The 17,745-nt window shown below is 45.7% G+C and overlaps 1 protein-coding gene across 4 annotated transcripts in view; it reads right to left on the bottom strand.

Annotated features, from left to right (window-relative positions):
• Positions 1 to 17,745, bottom strand: part of SFXN5 (sideroflexin 5) — a 168,965-nt gene that overhangs the window by 45,260 nt on the left and 105,960 nt on the right. For all 4 annotated transcript variants that reach the window (XM_073343014.2, XM_078852614.1, XM_078852613.1 and 1 more), the window contains 2 exons: positions 6,665 to 6,780; positions 1,179 to 1,264 (listed from right to left, as the gene is read on the bottom strand). In XM_073343014.2, coding sequence (XP_073199115.1) covers positions 1,179 to 1,264; positions 6,665 to 6,780 — 202 coding nt within the window. The remainder of the gene's footprint in view (positions 1 to 1,178; positions 1,265 to 6,664; positions 6,781 to 17,745) is intronic.

Here is a 17,745-nt window from a genome sequence, read left to right as displayed (position 1 = left end):
GGTGACACACGCCCCATTGAAGCCCACTGAAACTGAATGAGGTGTCCAGATGGGATAATAGTAGATGGCCTCTTCTCTGGCAGAGAATTTTTTTTTAAGAAGCCAGGAAAGAGTAAACATCTAGAACAAAAAAGAACTCACTGCACTACCTTCTTAGCAGAAAAGAAAAGACATCCTGGAACACAGGGGAGGAGGAGAATGGAAATGGTCACTGGATGTAGCACATATTTTGTTAAAATGCAGGGACACTGATAATTAGACATAATATGATAATGCTGCCCCATACCACACACACCCTAACGTGCTACCAAAAACGTAGCATTTCTCAAAAATGCACTGAAATACCATGGAGCCATACATCATGGGGGAGCCAATCTTAATCACAGGAAGCCAAGTTTCACAGAGCATGCAACAGACAGCATTCAAGGCTAGTATTCTACCCATGCTTCCATACAATTAGGCCCAGTTTTTCAGAAAGAGGCCCAAGGCCTGGATGAAATTACATGCTTACGGCCTGATCCAAAGTTCACTGAAATCAATAGGAATCTGTCCATTGAATACAGTGGGTTTTCAGCCCCCTAAAGAGTAATGGTAATCAAGCAACGGCAGCAATTCAGAAAGATTTCTTCTTGTTCCTTTTAACGAGAAGCCATAATACTGATATTACTGCTACAATATTTTACACTGATTGCCAAGGATGCCGAAATAACAATACAGTGTGCAAGAATACAATTACTGCATTCTACTGGAGTATACTTTTGTCCTTGGCCAGTTTGACAAGGATATTTCTCCTGAAATCACAGTTAACGTCCACACTGGAGCTTGAAGGTGTAATCTCGGGCGCAGGTAGACATACCCGTGCTAGCTCTGATCAAGCTAGCAGGCTAAAAGCAGAAGAGTAGCCATGGTGGCATGGGTGGGCTAGCTGACCTGAGTACATACTTAGGGTCTTGGCTAGCCCCGTCCTGCTGCTTGCACTGCTGTGGCTAGATTGCTATTTTTAGCATGCTATCTTGAGCTAGCACAGGTATGTCTTCCTGAGCAGGAAATGACGTCTTCCAGCTCCAGTGCAGATGTACCCTAAATTGCACATCTTTACCCACGAGGCTGTTCCCCACTTTCCCTCGGCTTCCCTTTTTCTGGAAATTCCCCCCTGCCCCACATCACCCAACACTTACTTTTCCAGTATAGACATAATAATTGGAGGTAGAACCAGTATAGGCATTGGCAGGACCACTCTAGTCAGGGCTGTCTCTATCAGTGCCTGAAAAAAAAGAAAAGAAAAGAAATAGAAGACATACACTTAGAACTGCTCCCAGCATATGCCTTCTTTGATCAAACAATCCACCGGGTCAGAAATCCTTTCCCTAGCATTTTTTAATGGTATGTATATGGTTGGAATGTAACCACAAAGATTGATAACAAGGTTGATACCAGTCACTTGCATATAGATTCATAGATTATGAGGCCGGAAGGGGCCACTGTGACTATCTGGTCCGACCTCCTGTACAACTCAGGCCAGAGAACTTTCGTCAATTAATTCCTACTTGAGCTACAGCAGATCTCTAGAAAAACATCTAACACTGATTTTAAAATGGCCAGTGATGAAGAACCCACCACAATCCTTGGCAAGTTGTTCTATTGTTGTTAATTACCCTCACTGTTAAAAATTTGCACCTATGTCCAGTCTGAATTTGTCTAGTTTCAGCTTCCAGCCATTGGATCTTGTTATACATACCTCTGATTGCTCGCCTGAAGAGCACGCCAATTTCTGTTCCCCATGCAGGTACTTCCAGACTGTGATCAAGTCACCCCTTAACTTTCTCTTTGTTAAGCTAAAAAGACGGCATTCTTTGAATCTATCACTGTAGGGCTATCTCTGCACTAGATAGCTTACAGTGGCACAGCGGTACCGATCGCTGTACTGCTGTAAGGTCTCTCGTGTAGCTGCTCTGTGCTAATGGGAGAGAGCTCTCCCGTCGACATATTAAACCACACCCAATGAGGTAGCTATGGTGGCGGGAGGAGCTCTCCCTGTAGCTGCTGGATGCCAGTTGCGAGGAAGTCTTTGATTATTATTATGCGCCATGCAGGTTCGGAGGCAGTGTGTGCTAATCAACTTCCTGGATTCATCAGTACTCTCCGTGAACTCCAGGAACCTGAATAACACATACTGCCCCCTCAGCCACCCCGGAACCTGCATGGCGCATATAAAAAGCTCAGGTTCTTCAGAAGAGACGTGAGCTTTTCCCACGGGGCGGCCTGGGGTCTCAGGAGGGGAGGCGCAGAGTGGCTGCAGGAGCTCCAGCCAGCCCGGGACTCTTCCGGGAGCAGGGGGGCTTAGGGCTCTAGCTGGCCCAGGGGTCCTCCAGCCATCGGGGGGTCTGGGGGCTCTGAGCACAGGGGGGGCCCTCAGGCAGAAGCGGTGGAGCCAGGGGGGCTAGTCTCCCGAAAGGGGGACTCCACCCACCGCCCATGCTCTCCCGCCGACATAGTGCTGTACACACTACCACTTATGCCAGTAAAATGTTATGTCGCTCAAAGGTGTGTTTTTTTCACCCCGCTGCGTGACATATGTTTTGCCAACATAAGTCATAGTGTAGACATGGCCTGAGTTATGTTTTCTGAACTGCTAATCATTCCCGTGGTTCTTCTCTCAACCCGCGCCAATTTATCAACACAGGGCTGGGCAGTAAGTGCTCTTCCCATCCCAGAGAGTTTTCTAGAGTTTGAAAAATGTTCCCATTCCGAATCAGGAAAGGAAATCAAAACCTTGAAATTTTTCACACACTGACAAACTGAAAAAATAATTCAATTAGGGTAAACAAACGTTTTGTTTCAATGATGACTTTTTTTTTAAAAAAACACAAAATTTAAAAAAAAAACTTTTCAGATTAAATTTACTAAAACGTGTATACAAAAAGTCGTTTGAACTTCTCTTTCGGAAAATGTCAAAAAGCAACATTTTGACAATTTCAAAAGGTTTTTTTTTGCAAAAATGTTTCGATTTGGGAGATTTGTCAAAACTGACCCCATTTGGCGTGCAGTTTTGGTTTTGATAAATCAGCATTTTTCATTTAAAAAAAAAAATTGTTGAAAAATTCCTGCCCAGCTCTCTTTGCCTATATTCTGTTCTTGCTCTGTTGCTCCGAATTATGGACCAAAATCTGTGCTCAGTTATGCCAGTGTAAACCCACAGTAACTCTGATATAAACGAGAGCAGGGCATGGCCCTACCATGTAATAAATAACTTAACTTTCTATCTATGAATATGGGTCAGCAATGTGATGCAGTTGTGAAAGGGCTAATATTCTGGGGTGTATTAAGGAAGATAACAATCCCATGCTATTCCGCACAGATGAGGCCTCAGCTGGAGTACTGTGTCCAGTTCTGGGCACCACACTTTAGGAAAGATGTGGATAAACCGGAGGGAGTCCAGAGAAGAACAAAAAAAAATGATAACAGGTTTAGAAAACGTGACCTATGAGGGTAGGTTTAAAAAACTGTGTATGTTTAGTCTTAAGCAAAGAAAACTGAGGGGGACCTGACAGTTTTCAAATACGTTAAGGGCTCTTATAAAGAGGACGGTGATCAATTGTTCCTTATGCCCACTGAAGGTAGGACAAGAAGTCATGGGCTTAATCTTTAGTAAGGGAAATTTAGGTTAAATATTTAAGAAAAACTTTCCAACTCTAAGGGTAGTTCTGGCACAGTCTTTCAAGGGAGGCCGAGGAATCCCCGTCACTGAAGGTTTTTAAGTGCAATTTGGCCCAACACCTTTCGGGGGCGGGACAGCCTAGGTTTGCTTCATCCTGCATCAGAGCAAGGGGCTGGCCTAGATCACCTCTCAAGGTCTGTTCCAGCCCTATATTCCTATGATTCTATGATCTACGTCATCACTAGAGCATTTGAGCCCCTCACAAACTCTGATCATTGTATCCTCACATGAACCCGGGAGGTCAGGAAGTACAATCATCCCCACTTTACAAATGCGGGAACTGAGGCACACAGAGATAACGTGATTTGCCCAAAGTCACACAAGGAGCATGCAGCAGAGCCAGGAATTAAACTTAGTTCTCCTGAGTCTTAGTCCAATACCTCAACCACAAGACCGGCCTGCCTCCAATGCACTGTGCCACTGAATCAGGCTCTAACATTTACTGTGTATGGTTTTAGCAATAAACTCCTGAGGTCCTAGCCTGCTGTTTGGTAGCCAAGGGCTCAGAGCTCAGGATGTGTTCTCCACACCAGCCCAGAGAAGTAGAGCTGAAGTAGACGCTCCTCTCTCCCCACTCCGAACTGTCTCCCAAAGGGATGAGGTGAGCAGAGCAGGAGAGGGTGAGGCTGTGTCTGCATTCACTGGCTGAGGGACAGGGGATGACACAGCTCATGCTGAAAGAAGGGAGGGGGATGAGCTGAATTGATGGGAAGCTTGGGGTGGGTGAACCTGTGTGAGTCTGGAGGTTGGGTGGTGAATCAAGGAGGAGGACACGGGGCTAACGCTGAGTGATGGGGTGCTGGGAGGGGTGCAGTCAGGAGGTGGGGGAGACAACCAGGTGCTGACAGGAGCAGACTGGTGGAGAAAGCAGGGTGCGTATGCACAGCTGCAAGGAGGGTAACTGAGAAATCTAAACACTGGTGGTGGGGGAGTGTGGCTAAGCGGCCCAGTCAGAGCAGAGCCCAGCGGCTGCTGCTGACTGGAAGGAGGACAGAGGGACAGTACAGCTGCCTGGCAAGTTGTGTGAGGTGAGACCCATCGCAGCTGAGCTATGTTTCAATTCCCTCTCCGCATGCAGCCACGCAGAGTGGGAGTGCGGAACCCCGCCCAGAGACTCGGAGCTGCAGCAGCATAGGGCAGCAAAGGTAACCCCCACACAAGGTTTTCCACCGATTGTCACCTTCCTGCATAGATAAAAATGCCAGTCGCACGTCACTCAAAATGTGCTGCCAGGTAACCAATTAAGCCCAGATTCTCAATGGTATTTACATGGTTCACTCCCATTGAATCAATGGAAGTTAGGAACCTAGCTACCTTTCAGGATCTGGGCCTGAGCCATTTGGCCAGACATTAGGACACAGAGAGGTCTTGGGCTAGGGATGGGGTGGGGGCAGGTCAGAAAATCTGGTTCACCTCTGATAGAACTGCCTCTGAGCTCTTCAGCAAACTGCTTAACAGCTCTGTGCCTCAGTTTCCCCTTCAGTAACATGGCAATATTAATAGTGACTCACCATTCCTTGCAGGCAGCTGAGAGGCTAAGTTAGTTACCTCTGTAAAGTGTTTTAAGAGCCTTGGACAGAAGGAGCGATAGACGTGCCAAGGATTGTATTATGAGCTCCTCTACCTGGATTTGTGCCTCTGCACACTTTACCTTTCAGATTAAAACCCGCTAGAAAACAACCCGGTTCAATTAGATAATCAGACAAAGCTCTGGAGACAAAGCTACTCAAGAACAGAAAAAACAGGAAAGTCATAATGTAGTCATGAGCATATGGCAGAATTTAGAAGGTTGGCCAAGGGGTGGGGTGGGGGGGAACAAACCAGGTGTTAGCAAGAGAATAAAAACAGCTGGGGTCTCCTTATAAAGGTTTGGTTGATGGCTATTAATGTCATTTGGCACATGGCGGGTTAAAGAGCTATTCAGCTGGCAAACTAAGTTTTTCTCATTTGTAAAAAGGTGTATGTTAGCTCTGCCCTATCCTCAATGTCAACTGCTTACAGCTTCCACAGTGAAATCCTCAGACTGACAGTGGGGGAAAAGGGGTGGGGGGGGAGACAACAGGATCTCACTTAAAAGAATTCATAGATTTTTGAGGCCAGAAAGGACCAGTATGATCATCAAATCTAACCTTCTGCATAACATGCCCCATCAACTTCTGGTGGAGCTATATCATATCTTTTAGAAAAACGACCAGTCTTGATTTAAGACCTCAAGTGCTGGAGAATCAACCACAGACTTAGTGAAGTTGATCCAGTGACCATTGTTAAAAATCTGCTCCATACATTCTTATCTGAATTTGTCCAGCTTCACCCACTGGATCTCATTCTGCCTTTTGCTGCTAGACTGGTCACACGGTAACCAGAATCATAGAATATCAGGGTTGGAAGGGACCTCAGGAGGTCATCTAGTCCAACCCCCTGCTCAAAGCAGGACCAATCCCCAATTTTTGCCCCAGATCCCTAAATGGCCCCCTCAAGGATTGAACTCACAACCCTGGATTTAGCAGGCCAATGCTCAAACCACTGAGCTATCCTTCCCCCCTTGTAGCTAACATTTTAAATGAGAGTTTCTATCACTCTTATTCTACGATTAATCTTATTTGACTAAACCAGGCATTCTGGACCAAATACTCAAAAGCAGCTTCTACCCCAACTGTACCCCTGATCTGTCACCTGTACATTTTTGTGTGCACCAAAGCCCCCAGATTTCTGAGTGCTCACTGTTCTTGTCTGCGCAAAGCAGGTAATTAACCACCATAGCCTGATTTATCTTGGATGATCAATAAGGCCTCGACTATCCCAGTTTTCTAAATGACAGCTGAGATTCTCCTTTGTTTCTAGCTCAGCCAAACCAGGGGTTCCCACAGCCATGGGCTTCCTGGGGCGTAAAGGCCAGCTGTGTATGTGTGTGTGCCCTAAGCTCCAGGGAACCCCGCAGGTACATACATGCTTGGCAGCAATTCTGGAAGATCCGACAATGTTTCCGTTACTGTCCAGGACATCGATCCCTTCTTCCAGCTCTGTGTGCCTCATCAGGACAACATTGCAGATATTGGCACTAGCTGAGGGCGAGAAAAGCACAATGGTCAGTTATCCCTCCGTCAGGTTTCACAGGACACTGGGGCAGGCTGCAGCCCCCATTTAAAAATCAAACAGCCACCTTCTGCTCTCAAAAAGAAAAGGAGGACTTGTGGCACCTTAGAGAATAAATTTGTTAGTCCTCCTTTTCTTTTTGTGAATACAGACTAACACGGCTGCTACTCTGGAGCTTCTGCACTCAGTAACCTCCATTCCACTCTGCTTTTGCTCCGCTGTAACTGAGAGTAGACCTCCAAAGGGATTTGGGAGGGTGGAAGGCTGATACTTGCAATGAGAGTTACAGGCATTCATGTAGAGGAGGGTAATACACCGAGATCATGTGCTTTGACTGACCAGGCAATTTGCTGTCACAGTCAGAGGTCGACTGAGGCAAAATGGGGCTTGGAAACACCAAAATGTTCAGCCTCCCCAAAACTCTCCTTTGTATGATGACTGCTCCTCCTCTATTGAAATCCCTCTTCTCATCCTACCCCCTGACCAACCTCCCAGAGCAGCTCACCCCAGGACGGCATTATGTGCTGCCCCACTGCCTGCTACTCTACCGGTCCTTTTGACTGCAGACCCAAGATCCCAAGGAGTCTACTTTAATCTACCCCAAGGACAGCTTGACAAACACAAATTCTTCTGGCACAAATAAACGTTTGCAGGCCTGACAGAAACCTGTTGAAAATGATTTCATTGAGCCGTGGGAACAAAATCCAGATGTTTTAGATCAGCACTGCATTCAGCTCTTAACAGTGCATACGAAGTTTTGTAGAATCTAATTAGAAGCAACTTCATTAACACATGCTGTTGTAAACCCTGTTCCTGCTGAACTCCCATCATGGGGTGGCAACATTAAGGGGGAAAGAGCTGCTTAGATTTGGTTTTCTTTCTTTCTTAAAGAGAGCTACTTGCTTGACACTTTAATTAGGTATCTTTCCAAACCAGACTATAAACCGCCAGTGCCTTAGCGGGTTCCCTTGATTTTCAATCAACATTTAGCCTCAACCTCCAAGTCCGCTCCAGTTGTGCAGCTCATACCTGGCCTCAGAGAGCTGCCCTTTGCTGCGATTCATGGCTGATTAGGTCTCCGGGCTGGAATTCTTTTGAAATAACCTCCTTCCTCATTAGTCTTGACTAGTGTAACCTTGCCCCTGTTCTCAGTTCTACTCTGAATGCTGCTGCTAGCCTCAGCTGACTGGCTTGTGGCTCTGGCCATATCACCCCTTTGTGGAGTCCCTTTTCCAGTGCATCAAACACAAACTTCACATTTTTACCAATAAGGTCCTTCACTATATAACCCTTCTCAATATGTCAGCAACTTTATCTTAGCAAGCTGTCAACTTTGCTTTGCAATGCTGGCTTTCCCCATCTGTTAGTCCATTTCTCCTCAGGCACCTTCATGCTATCTCCCACCCAAGGCCTCATACAGTGGAAAAGTTCCCCGTCTTATCCCCTCTTTCGAACGCCTCCTTCCCTCACTTCTGTCACGATGCCTACAAAACCCGACCTGCGGACATTGACTAGGCAGCAGAATCTATTACCGATACAAATATGCTTGTTTCACTATTAACTTGTCCTGACTTGTCTGTCTCATTCACCTGTGGTGAGCAATCCGGGACAGGGACCATGGCCCAGAGCTTCAAAGGTATTTAGGCTTCATTGATTTCAAAGAAAGTTAGGAGCCTGAATATCTTTGAGGATCTGGGCCTCCCTTTTTATTACATGGGCCAGATCCTCCGCTGGTGTAAATCAGCATAACTCCAGCTGACTTCAAGGGAGCTAAGCCAATTTACACCAGCTGAGGATCTGCCGCCCCCCCCCCCCGCCACAATTTCTGTACAACGCACAACAGTGAGGCCCTGATGGGCTCTACTAACAAACAGGAACAACTAGTCAATCTGATCATACCTAACAGAATGGGATCAGGCAAAGAACAGCAAAACAGTCTGGTTTTGCAATACTATTCATTTTACGAGCTCCTTCCAAAGGCACGTTTCGGCAGCTCTTGAAGGGTTATAATGTTTGCTAATTAAAGTCAATTCATTTAGTATAACCCACTTTTATTTTTTTCGAGTGGCAGGAGGGCATGGGGTGCAAAGCAGCTCTCTGCAATGGAAGCTGATTTGTGTCATCACAGAATAGGAGGGAAACCGCATCCATGTGCACACATTTAAGGAGCTGGAGTACTGGTAAGGATTACGGAGCACAGTCATGTGGCAGGAAGACTGAGAACACTCATGTTATATGAGGCAACATAAAAAAGGCACCAGGGCATCTCTCACCTTAGGATGGTTAGTTATTATGGGGAAGTGGACTGCCAGAGAGAACCAAATCTCTCCTTCACTCCCCGCCACAACATACACACATGCACTCTGCTAGCTACTTCCAAGCTCTAAGTATTCTGCAATTTCTCAGGTCAGGAGTTCCCCTTCTGCCCTGTGTATGTATGTGTCTCAGAGTTTTCAGGACCATTTGCAATTATGCTATTTAACTTGGTTTTCAGCTTTGAGACTCATCTAGGAAGGAGAAGGCATGGCAGGAGGACTGAGGCCAGGGCCCCACGCTTCTAGGTCAATTGGAAGGAGAAGTGGAAGGAGAGGGGGTGGAAAGCAGTTTCTAGACACAGAATTTTTCTCATAATTCTTCTCCCTCTCTGTTTCCAGGCAGGTGGAGCCATAATGCCAACTGCTGCTAACCATCCCATGTCACAGTCGGAAAGAAGAGAGACTTGGAATAAGTTTTACTTCCTTTCTGCTACTAGGGTGACCAGATAGCAGGGGTGAAAAATCAGGACAAAGGGTTGAGGGTAATAGGTGCCCATATAAGAAAAAACCCTGACTATCAGTACTGTCCCTATAAAATCAGGACATCTGCTCACCCTATTTGCTACGTATGTTACAAACAAGCCACTGTTATATACTGGCGAGATTCCAATCATAACCACACTCAGCCCACCCCTGAAGTCCTTGGTTTGGCAAAACTCCCATTAACTTTGAATGGATTTAGCCTGTTCCACTGGGCAGGGCACTAGAATAGATGAAAGGAGCCTTGGGCTCTGTTCCTGGTTCTGCCACTGACTTGCTGTATGACTTTGGGCAAGTTTCATCGTTTCTGTATACCTTAGTTTCCCCCTCTGTGAAACAGAGACACTGATGCTTTCCCGGCTTCGTAAAGTGCTTTAAGATCAGGCTTGACATACACAGGTGAGGTAGGGTGGCTTATTGTGTTGTATTGGCTCTGTGGATAAACAGAGGCACAGTCTCCAGGGTGGTAAATCCAGCGTCCTTCACCAGCACTAAATGTACATGGAAGTATTTTAAAAGTGAAAATCCAAGGTTTGTGGATTACCAAATACACACTGGAAGAAGCAAAGGTGGGCGAACAGTCTGCTCGTTCTGTAAAAGCAAGCCAAATCTGCCTTATTGCTTTGAGATCGAGCTAAGGTGCTTATATGGCCCCTGTAGTATGTGAACCCCTCAATCATCTTTAGAGTGTTTAGGGAATCTGGACTAGATTCAAACAGAGATTCTGATGTTCAGAATTTGGGAAAATCCTGTCATAAATTCCTATCTGTCCATTATTTTGTTGACAATCTTTTATAATATTTAGCCCTTTATATGTTCAAAGTACTGGTCAAATATGAAAGATCTAAGATGATCATCCATCAAATGCCTTGTCCCTTGCAACATGTCCTAAGCACTTACACTAAACAATCTGTTCCACCTTGCATTTTGCCGTGACACTCGGTGTACCTTTCCCAGACCTGAAGAAGAGCTCTGTGTGGCTCGAAAGCTCGTCTCTCGCACCAACAGAAAGTTGGTCCAATAAAAGATATTACCTCACCTACTATGCCTCTCTGATTCTGTACGTATTTCACATTTACGTGTGAGTTGGTAGTCTTTATACATGGTGAATATGTCTTTTTGTTCTGCCTAAATGGAGTTGTTTAAAGAGATTAAATAAAAACAGAAAAACACCCTTGTGGAATTCCTATTTGGGTTAACAAAACGCCCTCCCCCCCAAAAAAAAACAAAAAAACCCCAACTTGGCCATAAATCTTGAAACTTTAAAGGCTTCTTTTTAGGTGAAAAAATCCCGCACTGCATTAGTGCCACTCCAGCGAGCAGAAATAAATTCCTGAGCTGACTTACAATACACGCTAGCAGCATTAAAGTGCTGTTCTACTCTGAAAGGCGACTAAGTAAACAATGGCATTGTGGGGATCACTGTCTCATAGTAATTTCTCTATCAAATCTCAGAGCTCTGGGTGGGTGCCCTCCGGTATGAAGTTCAGATAAGACCCAGAGCTAGATCAATCAATCAATGGGCTCAATTTATAAATAAAAAGACATTTTTGCTAACTACCAGCCCTGCAAGCTCACCCTGGGATCTGGGGGCCTGGCATATGGGTGTTTTTCCATTGACTTCAGTGGGCTTTGGATCAGGCCCTGGGAGGCCAAACTGGTTTCTATCCTTTTTGCATATCATCCCCAGTAATAAAGGTCAAATTCTGCCCCTAGTGACATCTCTACCCCCCACCCCACATACACTTTACATTATGCCTCCAGGAACAGTGAGGCAATCTCACTGCCCCTGTATAACCGATTGGCACTAGGCCTGAACTCAGCTAAACATTTAAACATGTGTTTAATTTGGGGCCTTAGTAGACAATTCCGCTGATGAAGGACAAGCAGGAATAGAATCCAGCTCCCTCTCCCTTAGCTGTGCTGACTCCACAGGCTACACAGGAACAAAAAGTTTTAACATCTTACATTTGTTGCTGTAGTAACCAGGTACGGCTGATCTGTGTAGGTCATAGTTCTCATCTTCACAGATCAAGCTCATCTGTGGAATGGACCCAAATTTGGGGGGAACTTGAATTCAAATCTGAGCAAACCCAGACTCCACATATCAGGCCAGTAGCTACTTTCCTTTTCAAACTGCATGTCTTCACCCACTTAAATACCAAAACCAGATGGATTTTATAGGCAACATTTCTTTCCACCATGACAATACTTCAGAGAGGGCAACAGAGAGCAAAGCATGGAAAAGGCTACAAAAGGATGCAAATTCATACTTGGTGTAAATGTGAGCAGCTCTGCAGACTATGCTGGAGTTACAGCCACTTACTCCAGAGCTGAATTTGGGTTCTTTTATCTATTTTTAAATAAATGCCTATAACCCACACATCCCAAAATTCTACCTCACACATTCACCTGAGGCGAGTAATACATGTAATATATTGCTAGCTATTTCTTTATCATCAAGGTAAAGGGCAGGAAAGCAGAGTTTGTGGCTGGGCTGGTACATTTTCATGATCATTCTGCAAAGCTGTTTATAACATTTTTGTTTCTTTTAATAAAAAGTTCCTGGAATCTCTGGAAACCAACTCTCTCTTCCCATGTTCCATAGCCCAATGCAGTTACACCTGGGATGAATTTGGACCATTGGGTCAGGTTTCTTTTCAGCACCACTCCATGGGCCAGTGATCTCTTTCATTCTCTCTTGAAAATGCTACATTGGAAAGAGCGAGATTCAAGAACTTCCCGTTCATCTTTTGCAAGAGAGAGGAAGAAGACTGGGGCTGTAAATGGCTATCGAAAGAACAACATGATACATGCATTGTGGAGGGGGTGGGAGGACAGTGGAAGTTCAGAATTGCTTCTGTGGGGACTCAAGATACACTGTGATATGCACTCGCAGGTATCTCCACAAGGATGATCGGTCTTTTGTAACTTGGGGGCATGTTTTTCCTGTAATAACAAGTGAATTAATTTTGCAATCAGCTGCTCACATGAGGTGACAAGAGTTATATTTTCCCAGCCTGGGCATTTCCTGAGGGCAACAGATCCCTCTAGGATCAAACAATATGATCCTTCTAGGAATGCAACAGGGTTCCCTGGTTTGTTATTTACTTCACTCATGCCAAGTTTTGACAAGCCGATTTCCTAACCAGACCCATCTCTTGGAGATAGTGATTCTATCAATAAATGTAGCATGCGGTCAATCCACCAGCACAGTGCAGTGGAGAGCAGGAGTAAGGAGACTGGGGTTTCCTTTTCAGCTCTAATACAGGTTCGCTGCCTGACCTTGAACAAGTCACTTAACCTCTCTGTGATTCAGCTTCCCCATTTGTAAAATGAGGATAATGGACTCTCTTTCATGTCATGCAGACTGTTAGGATATAGATATTTGGGCCTGTCTGTAAAGGCCTATACTCTAAGAATTTAGGTGTATTCTTATCACTTAGCGAGTTATAGAGGTATAAAAGAAAGAATCAAAATCACTGTCTGTCGGTGTAAGGGCCTTCTCTTACTGTGACAGTCTGAGCTCCTGTTCTTAGGCTAAGATCTCTGGCTAAGCAGCAGAGGCAGCCATAAACTGGGAAGCGAATGGTCACATCCTCACATAAGGCAATAAGGCAATCTGGGGTTGTTAGAAAGGAGATCTGATCTATCACCTCCAGAGAAAGGGAAGAGCCTAGAGGATGTAAACGGAAGTTTAGTTTGATAGTTTTCTGTTCAGTAAGAACTCACTTATCAATAGACACAGCTGGGAAACCCTTATGTCTTTATAGATGTAGTTGTGAAATCCTCCCTTCTGTATTGTTTTGTCATTATAGTTCCCACTTTGCTATTGTTTATTTGCATGGTCTCTGTCTGGTTCTGTGATTGTTTCTGTCTGCTATATAATTACTTTTGCTGGGTGTAAACTAATTAAGGTGGTGGGATATAATTGGTTAAATAATCATGTTACAATATGTTAGGATTGGTTAGTTAAATTTCAGTAAAGTGAGAGGTTAAGGTATAGCTGAGCAGAACTCAAGTTTTACTATATAGTCTGCAGTCAATCAGGAAGTAAGGGGGGGAATGGGAACAGGGAATGGGGGTGGGAAATTGGAATCATGTTTTGCTAAGGGGGGGAAATGGGAACAGGGACACAGGTAAGGCTCAGATAAGCTGGGAAGGGGGGCACTAAGGAAGGAAACCGGAATCATGCTTGCTGGAAGTTCACCCCAATAAACATCGAATTGTTTGCACCTTTGGACTTCGGGTATTGTTGCTCTCTGTTCATGAGAGAAGGACCAGGGAAGTGAGTGGGTGAAGGACTAAGCCCCCTAACACAGACAATGAGGAGTTCTGGCTGGGGCACGAGCCAATCAATGCACTCCTAGAGTGGAAAGTGTACATGGGCAGATGTATTTGTTCATTCTATCCCTGTGCATCCAAGGAGTAGAATGTGCAATTCCATTTCCTGTGACATTGCCCCGATTGTCTATATTGTCAGTTGTTTACAGCTCAGTACAGATTTTGCCCTTTTCCTAACACAGTGGCAGCTGGGGTGCTTGTGTTGTATTCAGATAAAGTATTTGCACAATCTAATGGGAAACAAAGATACAGAAAATTCAAATCAAAGCTTTTATCCAGTCAGACTGACAAGAGATAAATTGGTATGGATAGAACAGGTGAATCACAACTCCATATAAGAGCATTTCCCCTGGCAACCAAGAATGTGGGCATGCAGGGCATCACTTACTTCCCTCGCTTCCCTGGACCCAACCCCTGTGACTTTCTGGTTGCCTGTACTGGGTCTGTAAATCAATATGGTATTTGACTCACTCCTGGTGAAAGTACTCCCCCTATCCTCACATCTGCTCTGCAGTGCACAGCACGCCCTGACAACACGAATGGCATTACATGCATTGACATCCAAATGGTTTGCAGGCAGCACCAACTTGCTTTTAGTCAGTCAAAGTCATATTCCACCACCTTCCTGCAACTGATCAGTGTGTTATTAAACCTTCTTCTACCAGATGCTCTCACATCAGGGTACAACTTCATGAGCCAGGCAGTGGAGGACAACGCAAGTCCTCTAAAGTAACAGTGGATAGAGTTACCTCACTGATAACCATGTTGCTGGGAGGGACGAAAGTCCTCCCTTGTCCAAATTTGAAAACACCCTGGAATTTTTCTCTGGAATACCCTGGTGTCATGCACCCATTCACGTTGATGTACATGAATCTCCTTCTGTGGTCAACCAAGGTCTGCAAAATGAACAGGTAGTATCCTTTCCAGTTGATGTATTCATGTGAACCTTGTGGAGGGTAGACAATGGACATGGACACGTGTGCCATCCATGGCTCCGGGACAGTTCGAGAACCCCATTCTCCCACAGCCAATACTTATTTTGGGGACATTAGTGATCCTGATCACTTATGGGCAAACCACAACAATAACTGAGTCACAAGTCTCCATCACCACAGCACTGACAGCTGACTTGCCAACACCAAACTGGTTAGCCACTGATCTGCAGCAGTTTAAGATAGGCAGCTTCCAGATGGCAATAACAACCTGCTTCTGGACTGGTAGGGACGGCCTCATACGCATGTTCTGGTGCTGAAGGACGAGGGCAAGCTTCTCACACAGCTCCATGAAGGTGGCCTGCCTCATGTGGAAAATTTAGAGTCACAGCTGATCACCCCAGGTCTGCAGGATGATGCAGTTTCACCACTTGATATTTGTGGTCCTGCTCCAGAACTGCCAGTCAGCACAGTGAGATTCCACAACTATTAAAACCTGTCTCAGCGGTTTCCGCTGCTCCATCTCTGCATGCCTCTTGCATGATCTCCTTAGCAAGGCCTGCCACCACCTTCTCAAGGCAACAAGCCACTGCCTAAATTTCCTCCATTGCATCTCATGCCCTGCATTGGTCTGGTGTCCCAGAAGCGAGAGCTGCATTAATGCTGACAGCTAGAACAGGTCATCAGCATCCTGGTGCAAGTGCTAGAGGAGCCAGCTGGGGGGAGCTTTTCTTGGCCTGCTGCTCACAAACCGGGAAGAATTAGTGGGGGAAGCAAAAGTGGATGGGAATCTGGGAGGCAGTGACCATGAGTTGGTTGAGTTCAGGATCCTGACACAGGGAAGAAAGGAGAGCAGCAGAATACGGACCCTGGACTTCAGGAAAGCAGACTTTGACTCCCTCAGGGAACGGATGGGTAGGATCCACTGGGGGAATAACATGAAGGGGAAAGGAGTCCAGGAGAGCTGGCTGTATTTCAAGGAATCCCTATTGAGGTTACAGGGACAAACCATCCCGATGTGTAGAAAGAATAGTAAATATGGCAGGCGACCAGCTTGGCTTAACGGTGAAATCCTTGCGGATCTCAAACATAAAAAAGAAGCTTACAAGAAGTGGAAGATTGGACAAATGACCAGGGAAGAGTATAAAAATATTGCTCGGGCATGCAGGAGTGAAATCAGGAAGGCCAAATTACACCTGGAGCTGCAGCTAGCAAGAGATGTTAAGAGTAACAAGAAGGGTTTCTTCAGGTATGTTGGCAACAAGAAGAAAGCCAAGGAAAGTGTGGGCCCCTTACTGAATGAGGGAGGCAACCTAGTGACAGAGGATGTGGAAAAAGCTAATGTACTCAATGCTTTTTTTGCCCTTGTCTTCATGAACAAGGTCAGCTCCCAGACTGCTGCGCTGGGCATCACGGCATGGGGAGAAGGTGGCCAGCCTTCTGTGGAGAAAGAGGTGGTTAGGGACTATTTAGAAAAGCTGGACGTGCACAAGTCCATGGGGCCGGACGCGTTGCATTCGAGAGTGCTAAAGGAATTGGCGGCTGTGATTGCAGAGCCATTGGCCATTATCTTTGAAAACTCGTGGCGAACCGGGGAAGTCCCGGATGACTGGAAAAAGGCTAATGTAGTGCCAATCTTTAAAAAAAGAGAAGAAGGAGGATCCTGGGAACTACAGGCCAGTCAGTCTCACCTCAGTCCCTGGAAAAATCATGGAGCAGGTCCTCAAGGAATCAATCCTGAAGCACTTACATGAGAGGAAAGTGATCAGGAACAGTCAGCATGGATTCACCAAGGGAAGGTCATGCCTGACTAATCTAATCGCCTTCTATGATGAGATTACTGGTTCTGTGGATGACGGGAAAGCAGTGGATGTATTGTTTCTTGACTTTAGCAAAGCTTTTGACACAGTCTCCCACAGTATTCTTGTCAGCAAGTTAAAGAAGTATGGGCTGGATGAATGCACTATAAGGTGGGTAGAAAGTTGGCTAGATTGTCGGGCTCAACGGGTAGTGATCAATGGCTCGATGTCTAGTTGGCTGCCAGTATCAAGTGGAGTGCCCCAGGGGTCGGTCCTGGGGCCGGTTTTGTTCAATATCTTCATAAGTGATCTGGAGGATGGTGTGGATTGCACTCTCAGCAAATTTGCGGATGATACTAAACTAGGAGGAGTGGTAGATACGCTGGAGGGGAGAGATAGGATACAGAGGGACCTAGACAAACTGGAGGATTGGGCCAAAAGAAATCTGATGAGGTTCAACAAGGATAAGTGCAGGGTCCTGCACTTAGGACGGAAGAACCCAATGCACCACTACAGACTAGGGACCGAAGGGCTAGGCAGCAGTTCTGCAGAAAAGGACCTAGGGGTGACAGTGGATGAGAAGCTGGATATGATTCAAAAGTGTGCCCTTGTTGCCAAGAAGGCCAATGGCATTTTGGGATGTATAAGTAGGGACATAGCCAGCAGATCGAGGGACGTGATCGTTCCCCTCTATTCGATATTGGTGAGGCCTCATCTAGAGTACTATGTCCAGTTTTGGGCCCTGCACTACAAGAAGGATGTGGATAAATTGGAGAGAGTCCAGCGAAGGGCAACAAAAATGATTAGGGGACTGGAACACATGACTTATGAGGAGAGGCTGAGGGAACTGGGATTGTTTAGTCTGCAGAAGAGAAGAATGAGGAGGGATTTGATAGCTGCTTTACCTGAGAAGTGGTTCCAAAGAGGATGGTTCTAGACTATTCTCAGTGGTAGAAGAGGACAGGACAAGGAGTAATGGTCTCAAGTTGCAGTGGGGGAGGTTTAGGTTGGATATTAGGAAAAACTTTTTCACTAGGAGGGTGGTGAAACACTGGAATGCGTTA

The sequence above is a fragment of the Lepidochelys kempii genome, chromosome 4 (assembly GCF_965140285.1).
Source record: "Lepidochelys kempii isolate rLepKem1 chromosome 4, rLepKem1.hap1, whole genome shotgun sequence".
Classification (NCBI taxonomy): domain Eukaryota; kingdom Metazoa; phylum Chordata; order Testudines; family Cheloniidae; genus Lepidochelys; species Lepidochelys kempii.
The sequence above is the reverse complement of the archived record's forward strand: the minus strand, read 5'-3'. Positions and strand labels throughout refer to the sequence as shown.